Consider the following 25,809-nt stretch of genomic DNA (forward strand, 5'->3'; position numbering starts at 1 on the left):
GTTTTAGTATTGGAATTTAGATCCTTCAGCCTCTCCAGATGGTGGCAAAACTCCCCCGAGTGTATTGATCCAGGTGGCCACAAGGGGGCGCGCCCAGATCAGATACCGCTGGCTGCAGCCACCGGGCTTGTTGCTGCCCCCTGCGACCGATGCGTCGTTGCTCTTGAGCTTAGATATTGTGCCCCAAGGTGATGTCTCTAAAGTCCGGAAGCACCTGTGGGGGCTGAAGCAAAGGAGCAGAATTGGTTTTGAGACTTATCAAGAGCTTCATAAAACACACTGGGTTTCTGGAGAGGACACTGAAAGTAAATCTGGAACCTACTGTGTGCCCCGACTTCATGTATCTCAACTCTATATGCAGACACAGGGCTTGTGGGGAAGAGAGCTGTCTAGAAAGGGAAGGAGCCTAAGCACGGAGTAGGAACATGACCATCAGTCTAGTCTTCTTGGCGGCCAGCCCTGCTTTCACAGACTGAAAACAAGAAAGTAGTCTCAGCTGTCGCCCAGCTCCGAGCCAGAGTCTATACAGGGCTGTGACCTGGGAGTGAGGTTGAGGTTTCTGGAGAAGACAGCAGCCAGATGAGCACCAGGGGGTCAACATAGGAAGCAGCAGTGTCCCTGCCAGGAGCTGGCACTACGATGGTAAGGATTGCTTCTGATTTTTACTAGGGCAGAAATTGTCCCCTCCCAGGTGGAGAGCCTGTCCTCTGTTTAAGGAGCCCCTCAGGATATCGGTGATGGTCCCAACTCTCTTTCATTCTTAATATAGGTATCTCTTCAGACCCTTACCTCCAGAACAGAGAGGAGAGCAGCATGTAAGTTTGGGAGGTAAACATGCAAGGTGGGCCTTGGGCTGCCTCCTGTGCCCGCCCTTCTGCTTCTGCTCTCTGTCTGCCTGTGCCTGCTCTCTGCACCTACCAGCACCTCCCCTGTGCCTGCCTGTACCTGCTAGGGCCTGCAGCCTGTGCCTGTCTGTATGTGTCTGTCCCTGTCTGTGTGTCCCTGTGTCTTCCTATCTCTACTCCTGTGCCTATCGATGCGTACCTACTTCTGCCTCCTGTGCCTGCTTCCTGTGTCTGCTTCCTGCATTCTCCTCCCATTCTATTGTTGCTAGCCAATTCCAGGTCCTTAAAGTTCCTCACCCAGCCTGTAGGGTGTGAGTCTAAGGGACAAGCAGGAACTTTGTCCTGCGTGGGATCAGCGATATCAGGAGGCAAAGAGTCTTGTTATTTAATTTGAAACAAAGTTCTTGTTATTTAATTAAGAGTCAGTGCCTTGCAATTGCTTTTTGAGAAAAAAACATCCCAGTTGTCCTTAAGCCTTTAAGTTCAATTTACAAAACTTGGTCTGCTTCCTTGCAGTCACTTTCAAGAGACTTTTGATTAATAGTCAACTCCATTAAAACTATCTATCCCCTTTGCAAGTGTGGTTAATTAGATTATCGTCAACATTTAACAGAGGACTTACTAATTTAATGTACTCAATTTCATTTTCAAAACACTTTTCTTACTTGGCCCAACAAGCAAAACTTTCCAGAGTTTAAAGTACTTTGGAAAATCTAATTTAAGAACTTAAAGTATAGTGAATCTCGAGACCTCTTGTACATCACGCCAGTGTTCACAGGTCTTCAACAGAGAAAAAAACCGACAAGTCTAAAATCAATTACAAATTTCAAATTAGAGTCGCCGGCTAATTTGTTCATTTTCTATGCTGAAGCTTCACATTTATGTGAATACTTTACATATCAAATGCCTACGTGTGCAAGGTTAAAAGGCCTTTGCCCATGTAACCGAAAAGTTCTCCATCCTGCAGGAGTTACCACCCCTTCTAGCACATCAATTATGTCATCTCCGGGACAAAAGTTCCATGTGCAACAAAGTTAAAAAGACCAAAGTCTCCTGCATGACCATATCGTCACATGAAACAAAAATGGTATTACCCAGCATCCCCTGTAACAAACTGACTAGGTGGCCAGGATTTGGCCAGTGAGATTTAAGCAGAAATGTTATATGACTGCTTCCAGAATACCTTCTGAACACCTAACTGCTATATGGGTCCTCCCCCTCTATTTTAACCATTCCTCCATCTTGTCCCTGGACCACAGACATTATTGTTTGAATTCTGTCACTATCTTAGTCCTAGAAGACCAAGTGGAATGTGAGGAAGCAGAGTTCTGGAGTTCTGGTGGCTTCTTAGTAATCGCCCATTTAAGCTTCCTGGGAATGTGGTCTTGCCTTCTTCTCGCCTCCTCCCGCTCTGTGGACTTGCCCCATGACTGGCTTTCAACAATTACACATGGCAAAACCAGCCCTGGGTGTTGCTTAAGGCAGCATTCACATTTGCTTGATTGTAGTGCTGACCTGAGATATAGTGCTCCATTGGAAGCTGGTCTAACCTGCTGGAAGATGAGGGATCCTGGACGGAGCTTATGTGGTAAAGAGATGGAGTGAACCCCTGTAGAGCTCTGCAGCCCCTATTTCTGTCCAGGTAAAACCATCAAAGAGTTATTCCCCAGTGCACGTAGTTGTTCTCAACCACTGAGTTTTATGGCAGCTTATGCAGCAAAAGCTAAACAGAACAGAGCCTAACCTACCCTAGTCTCACTTTTCCATGAGCTTTAAGCCATTTTTATTTGGGGTCTTGGATACATTGTATCGTGATACACCAGTGGGCGGAACTGAGCTCCGTTGATGTGCAGGGTGTTCTCTCTTGCTGCAGACAGACGTGGAGAGCATTTTCTGACTGGTTGCCATGTCAACGAAGGACTCCATTTTCTGGTAAGAAGTGGATCTTGTGGATGCTTGGGTTCTGGCCATCTCATTAACTTTGTGTAATCTGAGACTACAGTACCCAGCCCCAGCCCTTACCTTGCCCACCCTCCACCCACGCAGGAAGTCACCACTGGCCTCCCTCACTAATTTCCTTATTGCCTAATTGAATTCTGAAGCTCTTTTTGCCCTTGCTGTCTGCCCAGGCTAGGACTCTGATAACTATGGCAGACATCTTGAACTCCACATCTCTCTTGTCTGTGTCCTATTATTCCCAAAGTCAGGTCAGACTGGGAATTCGAGCTTCCTCCTGCTCCGAGCCTCCATTTCTTTAGCTTGCAGATAGAACCTAGATTCTAACATAGTGGGGTTGTTGGGACATGACTCAGATTTTCTACAGAAACACTGTGATGTTAGAAACCCAGGGAGCTTTCTGGAGCCTGGGCCATAATGTCCCAGTAGCCTCATGGCTAGTGGGTCAATGAGATTCCCAAAGTTTTTATCACCATTCACACATGCTGGTCTGGGTACTCCGACTCAGATCTCCACGCACCCATGCTGACCTAGGCACTGCCACTCACATCCCCATGCCACCCTCATTGTCCCAGGCACTCACTAAGGCCCACCCTTACTGCCCTCCCTTACTCCACCATGGCTGGCTCCTTTGTGCTCTTTCCGGTCTTATGCTAAATGTTGTTCCCTTCAGAGTGCTCTCCTGACCGTATGTAGACCGCACTCATTCTGCCTCGCTTCGAAAGGATTATCAGGGGTTTGAGCAATATCTCAGGGGTTAAGCACTCACTGCTCTTATAGAGGACCTGGGTTGGATTCACAACATGGTGGCTCCTTCCTGTAATTGTACACCTTCTCTGGCCTCCAGGGTTACATGAGGTGGTGCACATAAACCCACACAGGCTCGTGCACAAATGTGAATTTTAAAACATTTTTAAAAGGTAATGACATAATATAGTGACAACTTTAATAATAATTAAAGGTCTTAGCTATAAATTTAGGTTCCCACAAAAAAAAAACAAGATGCCCTTCAGTCTATACATGGAGTAACTAGAGAATGTCCACCATGACGGTTGACTGACTTCACCAGATGTAGAGCGAAGAGCGACTGGGCACACCTGTAAGGGATTTTCTTGATCCAGTTAGGTTAAGGAAGGAGACCCACTGTAAATGAGGAGTCTCAATCCTTGTCAACATATCTTCCTGCTGCCTTTTCATCATGCAAGTTCATGTACTCTATTTGAGTCTTTGTGGCAGGTTCGTCTACCCCGCTGCTGCTGCTGCTGCTGCTGCTGCTGCTGCTGCTGCTGCTGCTGCTGCTGCTGCTGCTGCTATTATCATTTGCCGACACCAGAACCGTTTCTTCCTCCTTCCAATGTGGACAGAAGACCAGTGTCTCTCCAGGAGTTCCCAGGCCATCAGTGCTAGACTGGAGGTGCTGAGGTGACTAACTCTTGGGCTGAACAGCTGCCAGGCTCTTGGCCTTCCCAGTGTGAAGGCAGACACTGTTGGACTGCTCAGACTATACTGTGCAAGCCAATCAAAACAAACAACACCAAACCTCTTAGTATGTATGTTCTTTCTCAGCTCTGTTCCTCTAGAGAGCCCTAACTAATCCACCCACTTTGCAGGCTAATACTCACTGACCAAAGGACATGAGCTAGGATGCTGAGGAAAGACGTAAAGGAGCCTCGAGTGTCCCTCGCTCGGTCAAAGAAGTCCCAGAAGAGGCTGAGTGCTGCACCATTTCACCCACATGCTATTCTGGAACAGACGCAGCTATGGAGACTATAAAAGGATCAGTTGATGTTAAGAACGGGGAAGGAGAATGACTAGCATTCTGTCTGCTACTGTAAGGTGGGTGCATGGCATTCTGCCTTCGCCTCAATTCTCCTTTGCTTGGTTGCTTTTGTTCTTGAGATAGGGATTGACTGTGTACACCTAGCTAGCCAGACCTCACTGTACAGACCAGACTGACCACAGGCTCAGAGCTCTATGTGCTTTGCCTCCCAAGTGATGGGATTACAGGTGTGTGCTACCACCACACCCAGTCTCTCTCTCTCTCTCTCTCTCTCTCTCTCTCTCTCTCTCTCTCTCTCTCTGTGTGTGTGTGTGTGTGTGTGTGTGTGTGTGTGTGTGTGTGTGTGTGCAGGTGTGTGCATCATTCTGTACATGGAAGACACAGGGGACATCCTGCTCTACCAACTCTTCATTATTCCTTTGGCTGAACTTGGAGGTGCTCTAGCAGCCAGCAAGCCTCGCTGGCACTCCTGTCTCTGCCTTCCAGGATTGGGGTTACGAGTGTGTGTGCAGCCATGCACTGCTTTTGACACAGGTGCTAGGATCTGAACTCAGGTCTTCACATCTGAGCAACAAGCCCTCTTAACCACTTCTTTGATTAGGTCTTCTGCTTGCTTTTTTCATTTCTGAGATGAGTCCCACAGACCATCTACAGGGTTTACAGGATCAAGCTCTTCCTGTCTCTAAAATGTCCCTGTAGCACATCAGCTGTCTGCTCTGCCTTAAGCCTTGGTGTGGAAATCACTCCCTCATGGTTCTCCCACCAGGCCAAGTCTCTGCCCCCTATGCCCAAAGCGCCTCTCTCTCCTCCACCCCATCAGAATAACTCTTCGTGTATTTGCTATTGGCATTTGCTCTAAGCTGGTGGTTGGTTCTCAACCTTCCTAAGGCCGTGACCCTTTAACATAGCTCCTCATGCTGTGCTGACCCCACCCATAAAATTACATTTGTTGCTACTTCATAACTGTAATTTTACTACTGTTATGAATTATAGTGTAGATATTTTTGGAGCAAAAGGTTTGACAAAGAATTCACGAGCCACAGGTTGAGAACCGTTGCACTAAGGAATCTCCCCAGCTGGACCATACAGTCCTGAATTCAGGGATCATGCATTAACTCCAGGGAAGGGTTTAGTGAAAACTCCTTGCCTCAACCCAGACTATTAATTTCACATGAACATTCTTGATGGTTTTCAGATGCTTGTAGATGGGCAGGAAGAAGAATAACCTGAAAAACCAAAAAGGAAACCGAAAGCAATAGTCTCCAATGCCCTGAAATCTAATTTGATTTTCAAAAAAAAAAAATGATACATATATACTTGACAATGATGAATCTTTTTTATATAAAGCAACTCGGAGACCAATTTTCTTCATAAAAGCTCAAAGCATGAGGCTACATTTTTCAGGCTAGAAGGATGGGGAGGTGGGAGCTCCATGTGTCTTCTGCAAGCTAATTTCTCAAGTGCTACTGATTTTTTTGCAAACTGGCTTCCCAGCCTCCACCTGCAGCATTTCCAGACCTACCCCTTCCTGTGGGGAATCCCAACCACACAGGAGCCCGAAGTCCCAAATCCCTCCGCTGCCTTCTTTGGAGAAAGTATTATGACTGGGTCCTTGATATCAGGAAAGAAAAGTTCCTGGGTTACTTCTGGAACCTTCCATCATCTTCTTTTGGCAATGCCAATTGACCTGGCCCAGATCACATCCTCCCAGAAGTTCCCATGCCCCATGGGTTAAAAGTCAAGGGTCTTTTTCAGGGTCCATCAGTTGAACAGCAGTGTTATAAACTATCCTGAGCAGGACCCTTGAAGGCTGCCGGGGGAGCAGTATACGGCAGAACGGGGTGGAAGCCTAGCACCATCTGCTCCCATCTGCCTCTGCTCCATTCCCACCCCCTACCCTCCCTCATCCCCTCCTGCTTACTCCTCTACCACAAATAACCACACACTCTCCCGTTAGCATTTGGACTTGCTGTTCTCTGTGCCTGGAAAACACACACACACACACACACACACACACACACACACACACACACACACACACGACTAGACAACCAGAATTCAATGTCAACCTTACACATCTCTGGTCTTATGTCGCCCCTTCAGAGAGGCCGTTGTGACCTCTCTAAGTGGCCACCCTTTCCTCATTACTCCCTTTCTTTCCTCCCTAGAACTCACAACCATTGAACCCTGCCCTTGTCAGAACCATTTATTCTTTTACAGGCACCTTATTCCCCACCCCCTTGAAAATCGAACCGTGTGGAATAGTACTTTGCTTAAGCACCAATGGATCCCTTGCTGCATGGCAGGTGCTGTGTATACAGTAGGTGTTCAATACTGTTCATCAGAAATGAGATTAATTCAGGTAGAGAAGATACTGCCCTGGTTACGCAACAACTTTTAGTCAGACGGCATCCCTGCGTGTCTGAGAACTTTCTCAGCTCATAGTGTAGTAACCATCAACTTCATTCATACAGGAGGCAGCTGAAACTTCAGTGGCTTTGGTCAGAATTTACTGACTGGTGCAAAACATTACATGCAGGCTCCTAATGCTTGAAATGCTCTCGGCAGCATTTACTGGAAAACTGAGGAAGTCCAGTCCTCTGCCTCAGCTGCTGTGCAGAGCTAGAACGATGCTCAGGCCCGTGGGCCTGCACTCTCTGTCCAGTGTCCCTTCCCCACATCCCAAGATTTCACACATCTTGTCAATAATCAGAAGGCTCCCCTGGCTACTCAGACCTCAGAACAGCTCCTGCAGGGGGCCTGGCAGGGGTCAGGAAGCATTAGAGAACAAAACAGGTCCTCACTTTCAGAAAACACACTTCCCGTCAGCAGTAATAAAGGCTCCCGAGAACAAATAACAAACTCAACTGAAATTAGACAGAACACAACAAATTGTGCGTGACAGCAACACTGGTGCGCAGTCACACGCCGGAGGAGTAATTATAAATCTTTGTTATAAATCTGCACACTCCTGTGTAGCGTTATGGACGTCAAACTGGCATCTATTAGGGAAGAGTTGTTCCCGAGGCTGATGTGGGGATTATTGTTGTCTCGCTTTGGAACCTTTAATTAATGGATAAACTCCATCACTAGGCTGGTTCCTGTGAGGTGCCTGGAGAGGGTGGGTGGGGGAGGGGTGACCAAAAGCAGAGGATGGTAATGACTGTCAGTATCATTAGGAACGGACTTCCTGTCTAGCGACTGTATTTGATGTTGTCTGGAAACTGCTTGCCCATTAGTAATGGGCTCTTTCTTTAAAGGTTACCAGGGTGTTGGTATGTTGGTAGCCAGTGCCTGTCTGCTCTGTGACCACTGCACAGTGGCCTTGGGCAGGGACAGAAGCTCAGGCATCTGGAAGGGCTGTGATATTCTCTGTCCCCACAAACAGCTCATTAAAACAGATTGTGTCGAGTCCTCTGGGGTGTGGGAATGTTCTAAGTATCCACACTTGAGGGGATTTCAGAGCACCTAGGTTACAACTCCAGAAGAATTACTTAAAGCCACTTCTTTTACACAAACAGTAGAATGTTGTTCTTCCAACAGGCATGCACCTCACTCGGACTCAATCAGATGCACTGTGATCAGAGTCACGACCAGAAAACCAGGTCCTGAGGTCCTGTCCCCTGCCATGGCTGGTGCACAGAGCTAGACCAATCCATGGGCCATGGGCTGGACTCTTAGAACATAGCAGTGTGTAGCACACACAGCTCAAAGCAAACCAGGTATATTGTAGACTGACTTGATGCTCCCGAATTTTTCTCTCTGAGCAATAAAGTCAGTATTCTCCTCTCCACTCAAGAGATTGAAAATCTGAGTCCAAAATACCCTGTATTTCATGGCTCTTGGTAACCATGAAAGTAACCTAGAAAACGGAAACCAGAACAATGGTATCATGGAACCCATCATGTATAGGACAATTTTTTCACTAATTAATTTATTTATTCATTTTTCATCTAATTGCAGCCCCCTCCTTCCAGTCCCCCATCACACATCCCCTCTGGGTACCAACCCACCCAAGCACATCAAGTCACTGCAGGACTAGGTCTCTCCCACTGAGACCAGATGAGGCAGCTCTGTTAGGGGAACAGGACTCAACAGTCAGTCAACAGAGTCAGGGTAAGCCTGCTCCAATCACTGGGGGACTCTCGTGAAGAGCAAGTTGCTCATCTGCTACATATGTGCAGGGGGCCTGGGTCCAGCCCATGCATGCTCTGTGGCTGGTGGTTCAGTCTCTGGGAGCCCCAAGGGTTCAGGTTAGTTGACTCTGTTGGTCATCCTATGATGTCCCGTATAGGGGGTGATTTTAAGGGCTAGTTCTTATTTTTCAAAAATTGAAAAATGAATTCATAAAGTGGTGCGAGAGCGATGTCTGGTGTCAAGCACACAGCTGTGCGTATTGCAATACTCTTTTATAATTACTTCGCTCCAACTGAGAGCCATCATGCCGAGCCAGATGTCTGAAGTCTCTTGTACATTTCCCACAGCAGCTGCTTGCCAGCTCTTCCTGTCCCCACCAGTCCCTCGACTCGCTGGAGCCGGATTCGCTGACGCTGTGGTCTGGCACATTCTCTACCTGCTGGGAATCATGCTCTGGTCTCCCACCCCTACCCCTCTTGAATCAGTCCCTTCTCCATCATATATCTCCATGATGTTCATGCTCTGGCCAACCAGAGAACCACACAAACCCATCTGTGATGACTGGAATTAGCTCGTTATTGATCGTAAGACCCAAACGCCGCTGAAGAGGTGCAATAAAGCATTGGCTAGGGTTACTGTGAAAACGATGCAGAGAACAGAGACCTTGCACTGGCAAGGCCTGGAGCATTTAGAAGCCAACTAAAGAATATAAGGAGCCTTCACCACCGAAGAGAAAGAGCCTCCTGATGGACAGGTCCTCAAGTCCTCAGAGAACACCTTGTTCCAGTTCTACCTGAAGCAAAACCTTACCGGCGTTTGCATCACATGAGTCAACAAATTGCCTGTGGTAGTCCTAAGACATTTGCTTGAAAGTGACAGAAAAGTCTTCCCTAGAGAATATTCTAGTCTGACAGACAGCAGGGTCAGGACCCAGTGATAGAATTGTCGCTCTGGCCCACCGTGGAGGTCAAAGCTGAGAAGTGTTCGTCTACCAATGTGTGGGCAGATGTGTGTTTCAGACCTGGGTATGGCTGGATGAAATGAGTCCTTCAGACTTCCCTTTCCTGTGACCACAAAGAAAAAAAAAATCCCTAAGAGAAGGATTCCCTGAACATTCTTACTGTCCTAATTCTGTAGCCCAGTTCTTTTCTTTACAGCAAGTGCCACTGTTGTCCTTGTTAATCCTCTAACTTGTTGAAGAAGGAATATATATATATATATATATATATATGTGTGTGTGTGTATATACATACATGTATATATATATATATATATATATATATATATATATAAAACATTCAGTAATTAATAAGCACCTAAGATAGTCTCACTGCTGCCACACACTGCTAACAGCTTAAAAGTTTCAGCCCAAGAGCTATAGGGCTAAGCAGAAACAGAACGAGTCTAGTTTTACTGAGCTCTGAAATTTGTGCTCTGGCCAGCTTTGGATGAATCTCTTTCCTCTTGCCTTGGGAAAAGCAAACGCCTGTAAATCTACCTTAAGAAATAGTTGACACAGCTGTCTGGTTAGACATCAAAGCCCTGTTTCCTAAAGCAATAATGTCCTAATGATTCCCAGCACTGCCCGTGTCTGCAGACATGCTTGAACGGCAGTAGACACTTCCTATCGGTGGTCACGGGATGCAGAGAGTGCCCTGAGGTGGTCGGAGAGTTCAACACTGCTGCTCAAACTATAAAAACTGTAAGAAACTACAGACAAAGCGGTTTGATGCAGTGCCTGCCAGCACAGTGATGAATGCATCTGAACTTTTGAAGCGCAGTTTCCAGAGCAGGATTCCTATAACATGGTAAGAACAGAGAGCAGGTCCATGCTGTCTCCCTGCATTTCCAGCACCTAGCAACAGGTCTTCCAGACACAGTAGGTTTCAATTAGTACCTCATTAAACGAATAGAGAACGAGGGTCACATCCCTGGCCCCGTGCTTTCCGAGAAGTCACTCTAAGCAAGGGTTCCACTAGAACCCACATCTACAGCCACTCAGACACTTTGACACATGCTACATAAAGACACCTTATGTGCACCATTCAATGACGGATGCCTGTTTAGCAGTGGACAGCATTTGTTTGCCGCTAGCACATTCAGTCTTGTTAGGAACTTCTGTGACTCGTCCCAGTTTCCCAACACCGGAAGTGGTCCCTGAGGCTGCAGTACCTCTCTCTGTCCTCCCTGTTTTGTTGCCAAATGCCCAACTTTGCCACTGTTCCTTAAGACCACATAGGCATGGAAACTCTCATTTATTGAACCTACTAAGTGCTGGGAACTTTTCATGTTTGACTTCATCTGTCCTGTCAGCCACACTACACACACTGCCCTATTCATCTTTATTTTATAGACATAAGAAGGTCCAGAGAGGTCAGTGACTTGCCCAAAGTCACACAGACTTAATTTACATATATAAATCTGTGGAACACTCAGTCTCTTGCTTTCTGTTATTCCACAGTTTTTCCTAATAGGACTATAGGGGCTGGAGCTTGGAGGTAGAATGTTTGCCAATCGCACATGAGGCACCAGGTTCAATCCTCCAATACAGCTATACGTGTGTATGTGTGCTTATGTAAGTATATACATATCATATCTGCTTATATATAATGCCATGCACTTTCTCTGGAGACGACTCGAATATATCCACGCAAACACAGCAAGCCATCTGCATAACTTTATTTATTGTACCAGAGAAGCAGGAAACTACACAGACCTATTAAGGACTCACATGTTCCAAGTAATTTGGATAAATGTGATTTTTTTTTAAGCAGCGCACAAGTCACCATAAAACAATCTACACATTTCAGAACACATGAAGAGCTCTAAAGGCTGTGGACTGTGTGTGGAGAGGGACACTCAAGTTATCTTATGCAAAGATGCAAATCCAGTCTGCTTCCTACCAAATACGCAAATCCAGACTGCTTTCTCTCCCGTCCAGCCCCATCTCCTTAACCTACCAATCTAAATATCTGATGGGGAGAGGAAACCAAAGAGGACCTGGCCTCTGATTCTGGGTTATTTGAATCCAGCGAACCCACTTGATCCTCTTTCTCTGCTTTTATTTGGAGACATGGAGAACGAGGCTCAGTGTAATACCGAGGGGGACCAGTCTCTCCTTCAGCTACTGCTTCTGGATCCCCCTTCCCAGTGCCAGTGCATATGCCCGGCCAAATGGCTCAGCCAAATGGCTCTGGCTCCCGCAGCCAAGTCAACTACTGAGGAGCACAGCTGCGCTCAGCTGCATCAGCTCCACTACGATTCAGTTCCTCGTGGGCTAGAAGTGTGAAACTGATCTTTTTTAATGAGGGCTGTGGGAACTGGCCCAAATTCTGAATTTGTTGTACAGAACAAATTAGTTTGCTTTGCTCCCCCCCTTATCACTTCAGCCTTCAGAGGAATGGCTTTTCCTCGTGAGCAGGGGGTGTCACTCTTGGGAAAGGCACTGCCCTCACCAGGGTCTAGGAGCTGGGCTTTTCCAAGGCACCTTGGAAACCATGAGAACTCTGGATGCACATACAATTAGCATGCTAGAGGCCTGGCCTCTCTAGGGTTATAATCCCTGTCCCTGAAAAGGCTTTTCATTTAGCCTGTAGCTTTCCAGAGCAGTGTGCACAAGACGAGCCTGTGTGGCTGAGAATGCAGTTAGGATCTTCATTTGCATGTATTTTGCACATATCTTGTTTTATGTTTCTACACTGTATGCCTCATGGTTCACATGCAATACTAACAGGGAGTGCTCATTTTTCTTCCAAGAGGAGGACGTGATCAGTGAAGTTTGGAGACCACAGACCTATAGGTACAAAGACAAGGTTCTCTGGATTCTAGGGTGGGAAGGGGTCACAGGGATAGAGCAGTTGGGCTGATGTCAAAGAGCTACCCTTGGTAGTGGTAGTTTAGAGGTCTAGGGGTTTGAGCCGGACACTGGATGGATTAGCAAGGGATCCCCACTCTTCCCCACCACTGCCCGCAAACGAACACTCCACTCCTAGGCGGAACAGGGCGTGGGCTGGGTTTAGATGTTTTCATGGGAATGCTGAACGGAGCAAGCGAAGGAATAAGCAGAGGAGGATGAAGCAGGAAGCCGGCAGACCCAACTCCATGGAGGGGAAGTGTTATCCATCAAACATCTAAATCTTCGGAATAGGTATTGGGGTTCTCCTGGGACCGAGTCACCACCTTGAACTGACGCCGCAGAAAACCACCATAGCGTTTCTGGTTGTCCCACTTAAGCTTGGGGCGAATGCGCCGCAGGAAGCCCCCATAGCGTTTGTACAGGTCCTCATGCCCTACCTGATCCCCATCCTGGCCCCTGTCCTCGTCCCCAGCCATCTCGGAGCTCCTCTTGGGGTATTTGCGCAAAAAGCCGCCATAGCGTTTGGCCTGTTTTCTCAAGTCCTCCTCGTTGAAATGGAGCGTGCCAGCCTGTGCGGCTTCATCATTCATCAGGTCAGTGCCCAGTAGCTCAGATTCTCTTCCGTTGCCAAACCTGCTGGAGAGACCCCTGAGCTTTTCCTCTGAGACGCTGGTAAGGAGTTGGCCTTTCTCCAGCTCCTTCAGGAGGGGCTCCAAGAGCTTGGTCAGTTCCGTGTAGCCTTCTTCCAAAGCAACCTCATTCTCCAAGTCATCCTTGCCATGGAGCCCAGAGGCAGTCAGGGTGAGAAAAGACCAAAAGCCCCGGCATGTCTCCCACTCCTCCGAGGGCGGCACCAGGTCCTGGCACTCCAGGGAGCAAATCTGAAGGGATACGAGAGCGTCATCATGTGAGAGATTTGAAATTAGACTTACAGAGGCTAGGCAGGTATCCCAAAGGCACGGGGACACAGGTGGCAAGGCCAAAAGCAGGAGCAAGATCTTCCAATTGCCCCAGCGCATATGCTTACCGGCTTTAAAGGGTATAGTTACTCTCCAGACCTCTCTCAGGCTCTCAGGCATAGAGAGAGGGCTGTTAAGATTTCAGTGACAGAGGTTCAGCAGAACAGAAAGAAAGTGCACGGAGAATGGAAGGGTTCAGCACACCGGAGAGGGCCTGTGTTGTGGGGGAGGGGTATGGGATCTACTTCATAGTGCTAAGGGAGCATTCAGTCACCTCTATGACTTTACTGATGTTGACAGCAACTTGAATTCTGAAGGCCTGAGGTTGGAGTCCCCACGCTTAGCCACACTGCTTTCCTAAGAGTGAGCACGGACACACTGTGTAATGATGGACACACTGTGTGCAGCTCAGTGAATATAGACCAGACGGATATTAAACGCTAATCATCATGACCTCAGGGAATCAACCTTCATGTTATAAATGAGAAAAATGAGACTCAGGAAAGAACCCCAGAGTAAGGGAGCAAGAAAGGGCCAGACCCCAAGCCTGAGTATTGTCCACCACAGCTCAGCCAACAAACACTACTGCTGGGTGAGGCACATGAGAAAGCATGACTCAAAATAACGTCAACAAGCCAGGAGAAAAGCCTCAGGCCCAGGAGAGCCCAGCCCCACGGAGCAGATCCCGATAGTGTCATGGGGACGGCTTCTACCAGGAGACTGAACTTGGAGGTGCCAGGAAAGGAAACTTTGGAATGTATACCCAGAGCTTCAGGTGGCAGAGCAAGCACCCCATGGTTTACACCCTGTTGCCAGGCACTTGGCTGCCTGGAAACATGGTCTCTGTGCAGGCCTTGGGGAGCCAAGGTAATGACATCTAGAATGCAGTGGGAACTAGAGGTCAGACCTCGGTACTGGGCTGTCCATGCCGTGCACTGCAGCAGGGGCACAGCAGCCCAGAGATGCAACCTCCCCACTCTGGGCTCCACTCACAAATAGAATAACATGGAGAAGTCTTGCTGAAACCTACCAGGGGGTTGATGGGATGGGGCCCATCCTGCGTCCTCACTGCACACAGGGAACACAAGGACAGGCAGTCTGCTGTAACCTCAGAGGGGATCACAAGGAGGCAAGCTGCCAGCATCAGCCTGGACCACGCCATTCTGTATCACCCTTCTGTTGGAGAGAGAGAAGGACAAGATGGTGAAGTGTATCTGGAGTGGACAAAGCCATCTCTTACTCATGTGTGGCGTAAACAGCAGCTCGAGGCCAGCACTCTTCCCATTCTGTCATCAAGGACACAGAAGCGGGGGAGGGAACCTCGGAGTCAAGGCCAAGGACTCAGGAAGGATTGAGAGCTGAGTAATTGCTGCTTCCTGGGATCCTCTCTCGGTAGGCAGTTCCCGTAGCTCTGCAAGGCGGGCTATGCTGTAGCCTTCACCTGACAGATGGAGAAACCGAGGCACAGGAAAGTGATTCCACACAGCTAGAAAGCCCGTAAGCCAGAGCCTGTAAGCCTCTGTCTACCTTCAAGTCACACCTCGACTACCACCAGCCTCCAGGTCTGTCCTTCTGTTCTGAGTCTACAGGCTGGACGCTGGACATAGAAGGGAGAGTTGTACTGCTGACATACAATCCCGCTCTTTCTGATTTTTCCCTGGGTCTTTGGAACCCTTTGACTCCAGCGCTGCTCCTCACTCTGACAACTGCCTCACTTTCACCCCTCTCCATGCGGGCCTTCTGCTCGGCTTCTCTAATTATCTCATGAACTGTCCTCCTCAGCCTATTCATTCTGAGATGCCACCCCCTCTGCCTCATTGTCATGCATCCCTCCAGTCTGTCCCCCTCTCTAACCCCAACATCAGACCTGAGATCCACCTTCATGGATATGCCAGGCTCCACCTCACCTCTTGGCCTTGTGCATGCTGTTTTCTCTTCCTGGAAAACCTTTCCTGTCCTCTTGTTACTTGTGTTTCCTAGATTAGGTTAAGTTCAGCAACTGCAACTTTCATCGCAATCGTGCACCCCTAGCTAGCTGTGTGAGCACTTTGCTCCTCCGTGTGCAAGCACACGCACACACACACTCATGCACACACTCATGCACACATTCATGCATGCATGCACACAAGCTCCCTGAACGCAGACTATCTCTTGCCCTCTCCGAAGTACTTGTTTGTGGGCCTCAAACAGGCTAAGCTTGTTGCTGCCTCAGGACTCGTGTGCACTCTCTTCCTCTGGAGTACCCAGACCAAGGGTTCTCCCAAGACTTCCTTTCTGCCTTTGCCATTTCCCCACCTAGAACATGAGCTCTCAAAGGCACAGACTTTAGCTGTCTTAACTTCTTATCCTAGCATTTAAAACGCTGGCCAGTATATCCTAAGCCCCTTGCAAATACTTGGCAGAATGAGCTGATGGTTCATTTAAAAAAAAGTCTATTAGAAGTTGTCTCTTTCCAGGGCATGAATATGGGAGGGGCTGGAGGGAGGTGACATGACAAAGATTAGGGGGAGGGGGAGGAAAATGGAAAAATGATGTGACCATATTGCAATTAAAACAGAAAGTTGACGTCCTTTCTCAGTCAATATTCTAAAAGATTTTTATTTTATGTGTAATTGTGTGCCTATGTGTGTGGGGGCAGGATATATGCTGTAATTTCAGGTGCCTGGGGAGGCCAGCAGAAGGTGCAATGCACCCCCCCAGAGCTGGAGTGACAGGCAGTTGTGAGTTGACAGACATGGGCACTGGGAACCAAACATGGTCCTTTGCAAAAGAGTGCAGGGTTCGCTCTTGACAACTGACATTCACTCCCGCCTCATCAGGCAACTCGTCGTCATAAGCCAAATCACTGTGTGGTTCTTGCAAGCGAACTTCGGTGCCTGGACTAGCCAGCCATCTGGGGTTTTACTCTCTCCCTACCTTGACATACTGATCTACTGTCTCCAAGATAAGAAACGGTGTCCACCTTCCCTCCAGGTTCCTGAGAACTGCACTTTCTTCTGACGTTCAGGGCTCCAAGAAGCCAAAACCCTGGAGGACCCCAGAACAAGTGTCCTCCCTTAAAGTTCAGGTCAGCTTCCTAACCATTACCTCAGCTGACACTACCAAGATTCTTCTGTCCTAAGCCCCTACGGGGGTGCTGGTACTGCAGAGAGCTGCCCACATCCTGCCCTGAGCAGTGAATGAAAGCTGGGGTGCAGGGCCCACTCCGTTAACTCTCTCCACCTAATAACTGCAGTTCGTAGAACAGGTTTGAGTCATCGAGGCTAAGTCTTCTGAGTCCCAGCAACAATCTGCAGGGCACTGACTCTACCCCAAGCTTGGTCTACCCACCAGCTCAGAGGTGAGCATGATCTGCCCACTTTAGAGATGAGAAAACTGGTGCTAAGAAACTTGGTAACTCATCCGAGGTTATATGCAACTGTCGACCAGAGGCGGGCCCATGTGCTTCTCCCGAGACTGCTCCTAGCACAGAGAAGCTCAAAGTTGAAAACACACAGAACTGTGCTCATGTAACCTGGGGGTCTCTGTGTTCTGAGGGTTTCCCTGCATTCTATATCAGATGAGAGAAACCAAAGGTCCAGGCAGGTGAATGCACCATTTACATGCAGACAAAATAAATGGTTCCTGCTTCTTTTTGTTTTGCTTTGTTTGTTTCATTGTTTTACTCCGATGCTGATCAGAGCTGATCTGTTATAAGATTTGAGCAACCTGTTGGGAGACTTCCCATACCAGTGAATTCTAAAATAAACCCAATTTCGACCTCTCTATACAATACCGGCGCCAGCATCTTTTCCTCTCCCCCTTAGCTTCTGCTGTGATGATATGGGTAGGGAAGCAGCTAAGTACCTGCCATTCCGAGCAGCCTCTTGAACTAACCACATACACAACACTTAAGGCACAAGCAGCGCCATTACCAGGCCTGTGTTACAGACTCCCCTGGGTCAAGAGAGACTGGCACTTAAGACAGTCCACTGCAGACCTTGCCTTCTTGTCCACTGATGACTTCCCAGGCTGCTCCATCTCCTTGCCCAACCCTGCAGCCTTCAGCCTCAGCCTGGTTCTGGAGCAGATCCAAGGTTATCCCCCTGAACACAATCTCCACAGTAGCCAGAGGACCCTCCTGACACTCCCTTCCGATGGTGCTGCCACCCAGCCCTGTGCCGGGTCTTGCATAGTCTGAAATGCCTTCCCAAGGTCTGACTCTTCTGACCATACTCAGAGTCCTCCCCAACACAAAAAGCCTGACGTGCACACTACGGACGCCTGTACTCCAGCCTGTACACAGCTTAATGTGAGACAGTTCTCAAGATAACCCCTTACAGCTGAAACCAATACTATTCCCACAGTGGAGAGAACATGGAGGCACAAAGAGATACGTCCACAGCATCCTAGCAAGCACACAACATACTGGCATCTCGATGTGAGTCCTGCCTGACCTGGGCTCATCCAATTCCATAGCCAAGGACACATGCTATCCCCAACCCTTGCATACAGAGTTCCCTCTGCCTCAAACAACTGTCGCCCATTCCTATTACCTTTTGATCTGACTAACTCTCACTCACTCGTTCTTTAGAATTTAGCTTCAGGCATCACAACCAAGCAGTCTGTCTGGACATGATCTCTCCTTGGATCTCCTGCAGCCACCCATGCTAGCCCCAGCACAGAATTATATCTGACTAGCTGAGTCTAACATGAGAGGCGGTTTTGCAAATGCAAATCTCCTGCAGCATGCGTGTGTGGGGAATATTTAAGCATGAGAAGCAGGTCGTAGCTGAGAAACTGCAGTACTGATTGCCAAGAAGCAGGCAGAGGCCAGGTCGTGCCAGCTTCATGAGTTTTCAAATGTCCTGAGGAGACCAGTTTGTATGATTGATGCATGGAAGGATTGATGAATGCTGTAATGGATGGATGGGTGGATGGATGAAGAGCTGAACAGATAAATGGATCATGTCCCAGAATGTCACCCAGGATTCAGATGAGACCAAGAGATCCATATAAGTTTGGTGAGTGAATAAACAGGCATTTTAAAACTGGGAGATTTTTAAATTTAAAAAAAAAAAAGCTCAATTTCCAATTTGTTTGGAGAAAAGTCAAAAGCCTTTGAGACACTAGGCCTGCATTGGTGCTAGTCATGAGGGACACACACACACACACACACACACACACACACACACACACACAGAGGCCCCCTGTTCCTGCTAAGCACCTAGCAGACATTTGTACCTGCCACCCTTGGATGGCCAGCTCAAACAATTTGGAAAAATAGCTCGGGGCAGGGGGAAGGAGGTTCAGTGATTTTGAGAAAGGTGAGGTCCAACCCTGCCTGACCTGGCTACAGGCCACTAGCTTGTTTAGTAAGGAGAGTGGCCGCTTAACCACCACTTGGAGAAAACTGACTTTGCTAAAAGCATTAGTTTTCTCCCCTATGCAGAGGGGCTGGTAACGAAGAGTGTGAGGGTTACTTTAGGCACACTAAACCCATGCCTAGCACACACTAGGCACTTTGGGGGCCTACTATGTGGAAGGGGAGCTGGTACCCCTCAGGAGCATACCGACCCTGTAATAGCCTCCTCCTCTCAGGAGCTACAGTGTGCCAACCCTATGCAGAATGCCTAGCGGTAATACTGTTCCTAAAGGCTTTGTGGAGAAGGGAAGTTGCTCTCCTCCGAGTCCTCCTGATTTGTGAACAGACAACCCAGCTTATCAGCTGAGTCCCTGAGGTTGAATGTGTCTTTACACGACGGCCTTGAGACCACCCCCATCTCATTTCCTCCCTGTGAACACACACTCCTGAAAAGAAGCTGTATTTTTTCAGACTGATTAACTGATTAGAAGTTCAGCACTGTGGGAAGACTGGACTGTCAATGGTATGGAAGCTAATTTTCTTACCTTGGGCTAGCTTCAGTCCCCAGAACAACCATCCCTTGCCTACCTCTGTGTCTGTTTTCAACTAATTTTTCTGGGTCTCCAGACATGTAAACATATTATCAATAATATCTAATAATAATCTCCCGACAGGAGGGGGTTCACTGCAGTACAGGCTGGTTGCATTCTGCACCCCAACAAATTTAGAGCTATTGCTGGTGGCAGAATTCATTAAGGAAGAGAAAAGTACCATCGACTGGAACTATACTATTCCCTGAGAGGTCAAACCATGGGCTCCTCAGACAGCCCCTAGCGCCCGAGAGCCTCTGGACAGGGCCTGTTAAAGGACCAGAGCACAGTGGGAAACCGTTTCCCATCTTGATCCTTGAAAGAGTTGGTTTTGTTTTGATTTGATTTTGCCCTCGCTCTAGCTCAGAGAAATTTCTCCAGTAGTCAGCCAGGGCTCCAGAGGCAGCGAGCATTTTCATTTGAAGAGCCAGGGCTGAATAATAACAGCGTGATTTAACATCACAATTATCCCTGGGAGCAATGTATGCATACGATTATTCCTATTTGGAGGAAGAGGAAATGGGAAAAGGTAAGAAAGGAGTCACTTGCTTAAGGTCACACAATGAGTCAGGAGGACTCCAGCTCTCTCGCTCATCACTGTGATCCTCCGATGACAACCACCTTAGAATCTATCAAAGACCGTGCCACTGCTCAGGGCCAGGCAGGATGCCTGCAGATGGCTCCTCTGGACAGGCTATCAGTCAAAGTTTAGGTTCTAGGAGAAAGCTGTGGGCAGAGAGAAACAGCACCCCCTAGTGGCAGGGCTGGAATTCACAGCATGTGGGGGGGGCGTAAATGCTTTACATCTTTTTTATCAACTACCTCCAACAGTGAGCTGGACACTGTCAGCCCCACTTAGATGGGAATACAGTGGCTCAGAGAGATGGGAGCTAGGCATAGAGTTGATCTGCTGACTACACAAACTGCCGGGAGGTGAGAGGGACAGGGCCTGTGGGCTATGCCCAAGACTTTCACGCACCCCCAAAAATGAAACAATTTCAGGATTTTTCAGGAAAACAGCAAGTTCGTTTTGGTGGGTTCTCAAGGGGCTGGTGAAGAAAGGCTCTGAAACTTGGACGCACCCCTTGTTGAAATATGATCATGGATAGAGCACCGGTGATCGGTTTGCAGGGTGGCTTGGGTCCTGAACAGAAAATGAGCCAACCTGTTGTTCAGCAAATACCAAAGCATGGACATAGGAACAGGTCTTACCCAAAGGTCACCTTTGCAGTGCAGAGACAGACAGAAACACAGTCCTGCGGTACCGACCGGCATGGTCAGGGTCTCAGTGAAAGCATTAGCAGTGGTTTTAAAGGAATGTTTCTCAGCTGTCGGGTTTGTTAGGAATCCCCTACCTTACTGCCATTTGGAACATTTATTAGATAAGGAGAAATGCAAAAGGAAAATGAGAGGGTAGGGGGAGAGAGATGAAAAGTCAGAGGGAAGGATCACTGGGGGTGGGGGTGGGGGGCAGAGACAGCAGGAAGTGAAGATGATGGGGAAGTGGATGAACCGGAAAGAGAGGGGAAGGGCAAAAGCCAAGGTCGTCTCCTGCTCCTCCCCCAATCTGCCCCTTGAGCTATATAATACCTGCCCGGTAAACCTTCATCAAGTTAAATAGAATAAGACTGGAGAGAGGCAGCTGAAGCCACTGCAGACACTCTGAGGATGTTCGCAGCTAGTGGCTAAGCAATCAGGCCAGTGGAGAATCGGGGTACGGTGAGGAGCACCCGCCTGAGCATGTCACGTGCTTCATAGATATGACCACTGAGCTCCTGTGGGAGTGCGGAGTGGGATCCAGGCTGAGCTGCAAAGGACTTGAGGGCGCAGCTCAGTTGAGGTTACATCTCCCCAACTGTGGTCAGCTGTGTGTTGGTTCCATTGTTTTACCACCTTGTCAGACCCAGTGAGATCGGCCAATCACTGATCAGCCAAGAGGAGCAAACTGGGGAGAGAGACCATCTGCTGACCACACCTTCTCAGACCCGCACTGAAACCAAAGCAGCCACTTCAGACCCCTCGGAGAATGAGGGAGAGATCTGCTCAATGGAAAAGTTGTGCCAGGATAACTGGAGGTGGGACGGAATGTCGGGGAGGCGGGGAGCAGCAGATAAAGCAATGGCGTCATGTGTGGGAGTGGGGAGAGAAATAGTTGACTTTTGTCAGGTTTCCCTGGGAGAGAGCACAGCAGGATGGATTGGGATGACTGACGAGATCGAGATCGACGTCTTACAAGAGAGGGGGGAGGAGTTCATTCTGAAGCCTGACATTTCGAGTCACCAGAGAGGTGGCCATAACAACATTTACTGAATGCCTACCAAATACCAAATACAGCCTCCCATGGGAGCCTTCGCAGTGACAGAGGGGAAAGAACATTATTATTATCTTCGTTATATTGGTGAGGAGATTAAGACCCTAAAAGGGAAAGGAATTGTTGCAAAGTTATACACACAACAAATAAAGGATGGCTATTGGGTTTAAATTAAGGCTCAGGTGTGGTCACACACACTTAGGTAATACATGGGAAATTCCTGAGGTAATGCTCCGAAAGTCCTGAGAATTATCCTACCCTTCCATGCGTTCTCTCAAACAGCCCAGACCCAACCACTTGAGTAGCCTAAAGGGTCAAAACAGTGGCTCCTACCACACAGTTTCCGTGGAACCGTGGAACCGCTGATACCGCACTCCCAGCTGCCAGCTACTCCTGGAGACAAGGGGAGTCACCTGCCACCCATCACGCTTAGCACGATGAGGACAAAGCAGTGGGCTCAGGATTGTGTCAATAAACACACGCACACACATGCACACTCACACACATCACTCACCCTGCTGGGGCTGCTTCAAGAGCTCCCCCCACGCAGATCTCAAAGCCTGTGGATGAGTGACCTGCAAAAACAGAACAAAAGACAAAGTGGGGTGGGATGGGAGCACCGGTGAGGGGAAGAGGGAGGAGGGTTAGCAGAGCGTAGGCGTAAAGCCCCCATGACAAGGAACAGAAAAGGACTGACATTCTGAAAGGTTTTGCGACAGATCTTGACAACAGTGCCTGCCAGATTAGAAAGACATCAGTGTATATTTCATCAACCCTTGGTGAGAATGAAGGTCTGCTGTCTGTGGGAGGACATTTGAAAAAAGACCCAATAACCTAAAGAGCTTGGAGGCTTTATTAAGGGATACTTGTAAATCTTGAGAGGTTCTCAGAAAAAGAAAAAAAGAAAACACACACCCAGGGAAAAGTAACAAGATGCAGACTTTACTGTTCAGTCATGGAGTTGTGTACAGCTGCCTTCTCTGAAGCTCGACAGCTTTTTACTGATGTCAAACTTTGGGGGTTCCACAAGACTTTCTTTAAACATGGGCGTTGCTATCAGAGAGCCCATGGCTTTCCTCAAGCTTCCTCCAGCCTAACTAGCTGCCTCCAGCAGTAAAGTGGCTGTGATTTACAGGAAAGCAACAAGTCCTTTCAAAGTAAAATTTACAAGGGAAGTCCTCCTCAGACTGGGTATCCAGCTGAGCTCTCCCTGTTCTTCCTAGTTCCCTTTCAACCAAACAACCCCAGACTTCATTCTGAGTGAAATCAAAGGAAGCCACTCAAATCCGCACCTTGTTGGTGATTAAACATGATTCAAAAAGAATGAAAAGGACGGCACTCATTTATGCGTTGATGGTGTCGATCCGGTGCTTGGCAAATGCCAAGTCCTGAACCTCATTAATGTTCCTAGCCCGTGTAATTTAAGTCCGGTGAGAAAGTGAACCTTTAAGAATAAGGCTAATTAGTGAAACCTCTTGGTCTTCCACACAGGATGCCCCCTTCTCCTCAGACCCTGAAAACTAGCATAGGGACTGCTGTGTGGCAGAGCCCACACACCGCTAGCACCTGTGGAAGCCAGGACTGTTCAGGACATGGGTTCCAGAGGACAGGCAGCTCTTTGGACTCGCTGACCAGGCTCTTGTAAACTAGCCTTGAAACTATGATTTCCTGTGCTGAGTTCCAGAACCAAACCTAACTTCCCCCAGCCCAAGCTCCCACAGGTTCCCTCACATAGCATCAGGAGCACATGCATGAAGCCAGAAACGCTGAGCTCCCTGCGGATCTTACCTGCGTGCTGCTTTGTCGCTGGCAGGCTTCTGGCTGATCAGGTGATAGGATGGCCGATCCAAGATTCAGAAGGAGCCCTGACGCTAGCTCAGAGAAGTGCCACAGAGGAAGCCTTGAAGGCTACCAAATCCCCCTATGGCAGTTCTGTGAGCCTTACTCCCTCCCCTTTTATAGAAGAGAGTCTCCCCCCACTGTCGCTCAGCCCGCTCAGCGCTCGCTCACAGAGCACAGGCTGCCAGGAGCCAATGGGGGAGTGGCAGTCAGAGCTCAGACCCCCGGGTCCTTCCACTCAACTCCCTGGGCCTGAGTGAAACACAATAGCTGCTCCAGGTGATGTGATGTGGAGGAGGATGCTCTCGCGCAGTCCGGGGGTGGATTCTCGGTGTAGCGCTGTTTGTCACTTCAAATTCGGCCACTTTGAGCATTTCCAGGAGAGTCTCACAGGAAAACAGAGACAAAAGTAGGAGAAAGGCAGAGATGGGAGGAGACAGAGAGAGAGATAGAGAGACGTAGAGAGTCCAATCGAAAGGCAGAAAGAAAGTTTGGAAACAGAGAATGGAAACAGAGAGGCAATGTCTGAGACACAATGAAGCATAGACAAAGCAGGAGGAAAAGAGAAAGAAAGCACCACAGCCGCAGAGGCTAGCAAAGATCGGCAGATAAAGAACAAGGAGTCGGAGGAGAAATGCTGGCACAAGAAACGAAGGCTGTCTCAGAATATAGGGACCAAAGGATGTCCTGGAGTGTCCAAAGCAGAGTTCTTGGTTATGGAAGAGGAACATTCAGCTCCATGTTGGCAGGGACACACACACACACACACACACACACACACACACACACACACACACTCACACACACACTGGCATGTGTATGAATGTGCATTTGCCTGAGAGTGCCAGTTGACCAGTTGACTTGGGCACCTGTCTGAGTTGATGCCAGGCACTGCTCTCCCTCACAACCAGGGGCAGCCATTCAGTTTTCAGTTGTCTCTGGCAGCAACACAGACTAAATAGCATGAGATGCCCCTCAGAACAGCAGCTCTGATGTGCCCTTGTGTGGCTCTGGGGAGGAGCAGATCTGCCTCTCGTGAACCCTCCACGGAGTTATGAGCGGCCTGGGGGTTCTGGGTGGCTGCACACACCTCCCAGAATACCCGTGTCTCTGAGTTTGGAGGAAAACATGCTCTGTGTCAGCAACAGAGCTGGTCCCCTTGGTTGGGAGAGTGTCAGAGGCTGGCTGGATGGTCCATGTCGTGAACACCTGGGTTGTACCAGGCAGGGAGCAAAGATGTCAACTCTAACTCTGATGTCCTGGCCAGGTGCAGCAGCAGAGGCTGGAGGGTTTAGAAACTGGCCACAGAGCACAGCAAGTCTTCACCCAGACCCAGATGGATCCGGTCCTAACCATCCACTGGACAAAGGCCCGCCCCAAGGACTTGGTTCTACACAGTCCATTTCTGAGACACTGGATATGTCGGCTTGCTCTCTGCCTCTGCCACTCATCAGTACAGAGCCCGAGGCCTAGTGGGTTCAGCCACAGTTTGCTCGTCTATAGAATGCAGGAAAGAACCCCTCTGGGCTCTTGGCATAGTGAAAGGAGGAGATGCCAAGAGCATTCACCATAGCCGGCACATGGCCCATACTTCCCTGCAGCTGTCCTCGAGGTAATGGTGATGAAGTCATGCTCTGACGCAGCAGCCACACTTGGCACTTCTCTGGGGCATCATCCTCTTCCTGCCACTGGCTCATTGCATGCCTCATACAACCGAGATGACGGATGTGGCTATTTGGTGAGTACCTGGTACGTCACAGACATTGCCGCTTGTTTCACCGTATCCTCAGAAAAGCAATGCTACAGTAGGTTTGTCAGCCTGCGGCTTTGCGTGATTAAACTGTGGAGTGTTGTGTAGTGCCAGCCATGCGGGGCGAGTGGGGAGGTTCCAGCTACCCATGCCCCTCTGGCCTTGACCCCAGGCCCCCTGCCCTCTCTCATCTCTATCCTAAGCTTTCCTTCTGCAGAAGGCCTAGTCCAAGGTGAATGGGTGCCAACGCCAACAGGCAGGAACAGCTTCTAGGCACTTCCGGCATCTGGTGGCTGTGTCTCAGGCTGTCTTCCAAATCGCTGAGCTGGAGCTCCTGAGCTCCTCTCTAGTCACTGCTACCCAGGGATCTCGCAACCTGAGAATGAACTGTTTCTTCATCCTCAAGGTTCCACGCTCATGCCATGCACTCCCATTTCCTTTA

General features: G+C 48.7%; 1 protein-coding gene and 1 long non-coding RNA gene across 5 annotated transcripts; one reads left to right on the top strand and one right to left on the bottom strand.

Annotated features, from left to right (window-relative positions):
• Positions 1-244: 244 nt before the first annotated feature.
• On the top strand, positions 245-11,657 carry LOC120101661 (uncharacterized). Of its 4 annotated transcripts, XR_010065387.1 has the most exons (7): positions 245-642; positions 770-815; positions 2,354-2,433; positions 2,719-2,777; positions 4,038-4,223; positions 4,412-4,637; positions 9,066-11,657. It is a non-coding gene; the product is annotated as an uncharacterized LOC120101661 (long non-coding RNA). The 4 variants fall into 4 exon arrangements; XR_005502453.2 differs by lacking the exons at positions 4,038-4,223; positions 9,066-11,657 and adding an exon at positions 5,777-7,994 and having other exon boundaries at positions 287-642; XR_005502452.2 differs by lacking the exon at positions 4,038-4,223 and having other exon boundaries at positions 289-642; positions 9,069-11,657.
• On the bottom strand, positions 11,384-23,726 carry Pdyn (prodynorphin). Its single transcript, NM_019374.3, has 4 exons — positions 23,567-23,726; positions 22,293-22,353; positions 14,564-14,709; positions 11,384-13,455 (listed from the first exon to the last, which is right to left on the bottom strand). The coding sequence occupies exons 3-4, from the start codon at positions 14,693-14,695 to the stop codon at positions 12,841-12,843; spliced, it is 747 nt and encodes a 248-aa protein (NP_062247.2). The 5' UTR covers positions 14,696-14,709; positions 22,293-22,353; positions 23,567-23,726; the 3' UTR covers positions 11,384-12,840.
• Between the last annotated feature and the right edge of the window lie 2,083 nt (positions 23,727-25,809).

The sequence above is a fragment of the Rattus norvegicus genome, chromosome 3 (genome assembly GCF_036323735.1).
Source record: "Rattus norvegicus strain BN/NHsdMcwi chromosome 3, GRCr8, whole genome shotgun sequence".
NCBI lineage: Eukaryota > Metazoa > Chordata > Mammalia > Rodentia > Muridae > Rattus > Rattus norvegicus.

Excerpts from the sequence above, each read along its gene's own strand:
- Pdyn (NM_019374.3), bottom strand. The coding sequence starts at position 14,695 with ATGGCGTGGTCCAGGCTGATGCTGGCAGCTTGCCTCCTTGTGATCCCC. Across the intron at positions 13,456-14,563 it reads CCCATCCCATCAACCCCCTG|ATTTGCTCCCTGGAGTGCCA; the intron begins GTAGGTTTCAGC and ends GTATCCCTTCAG.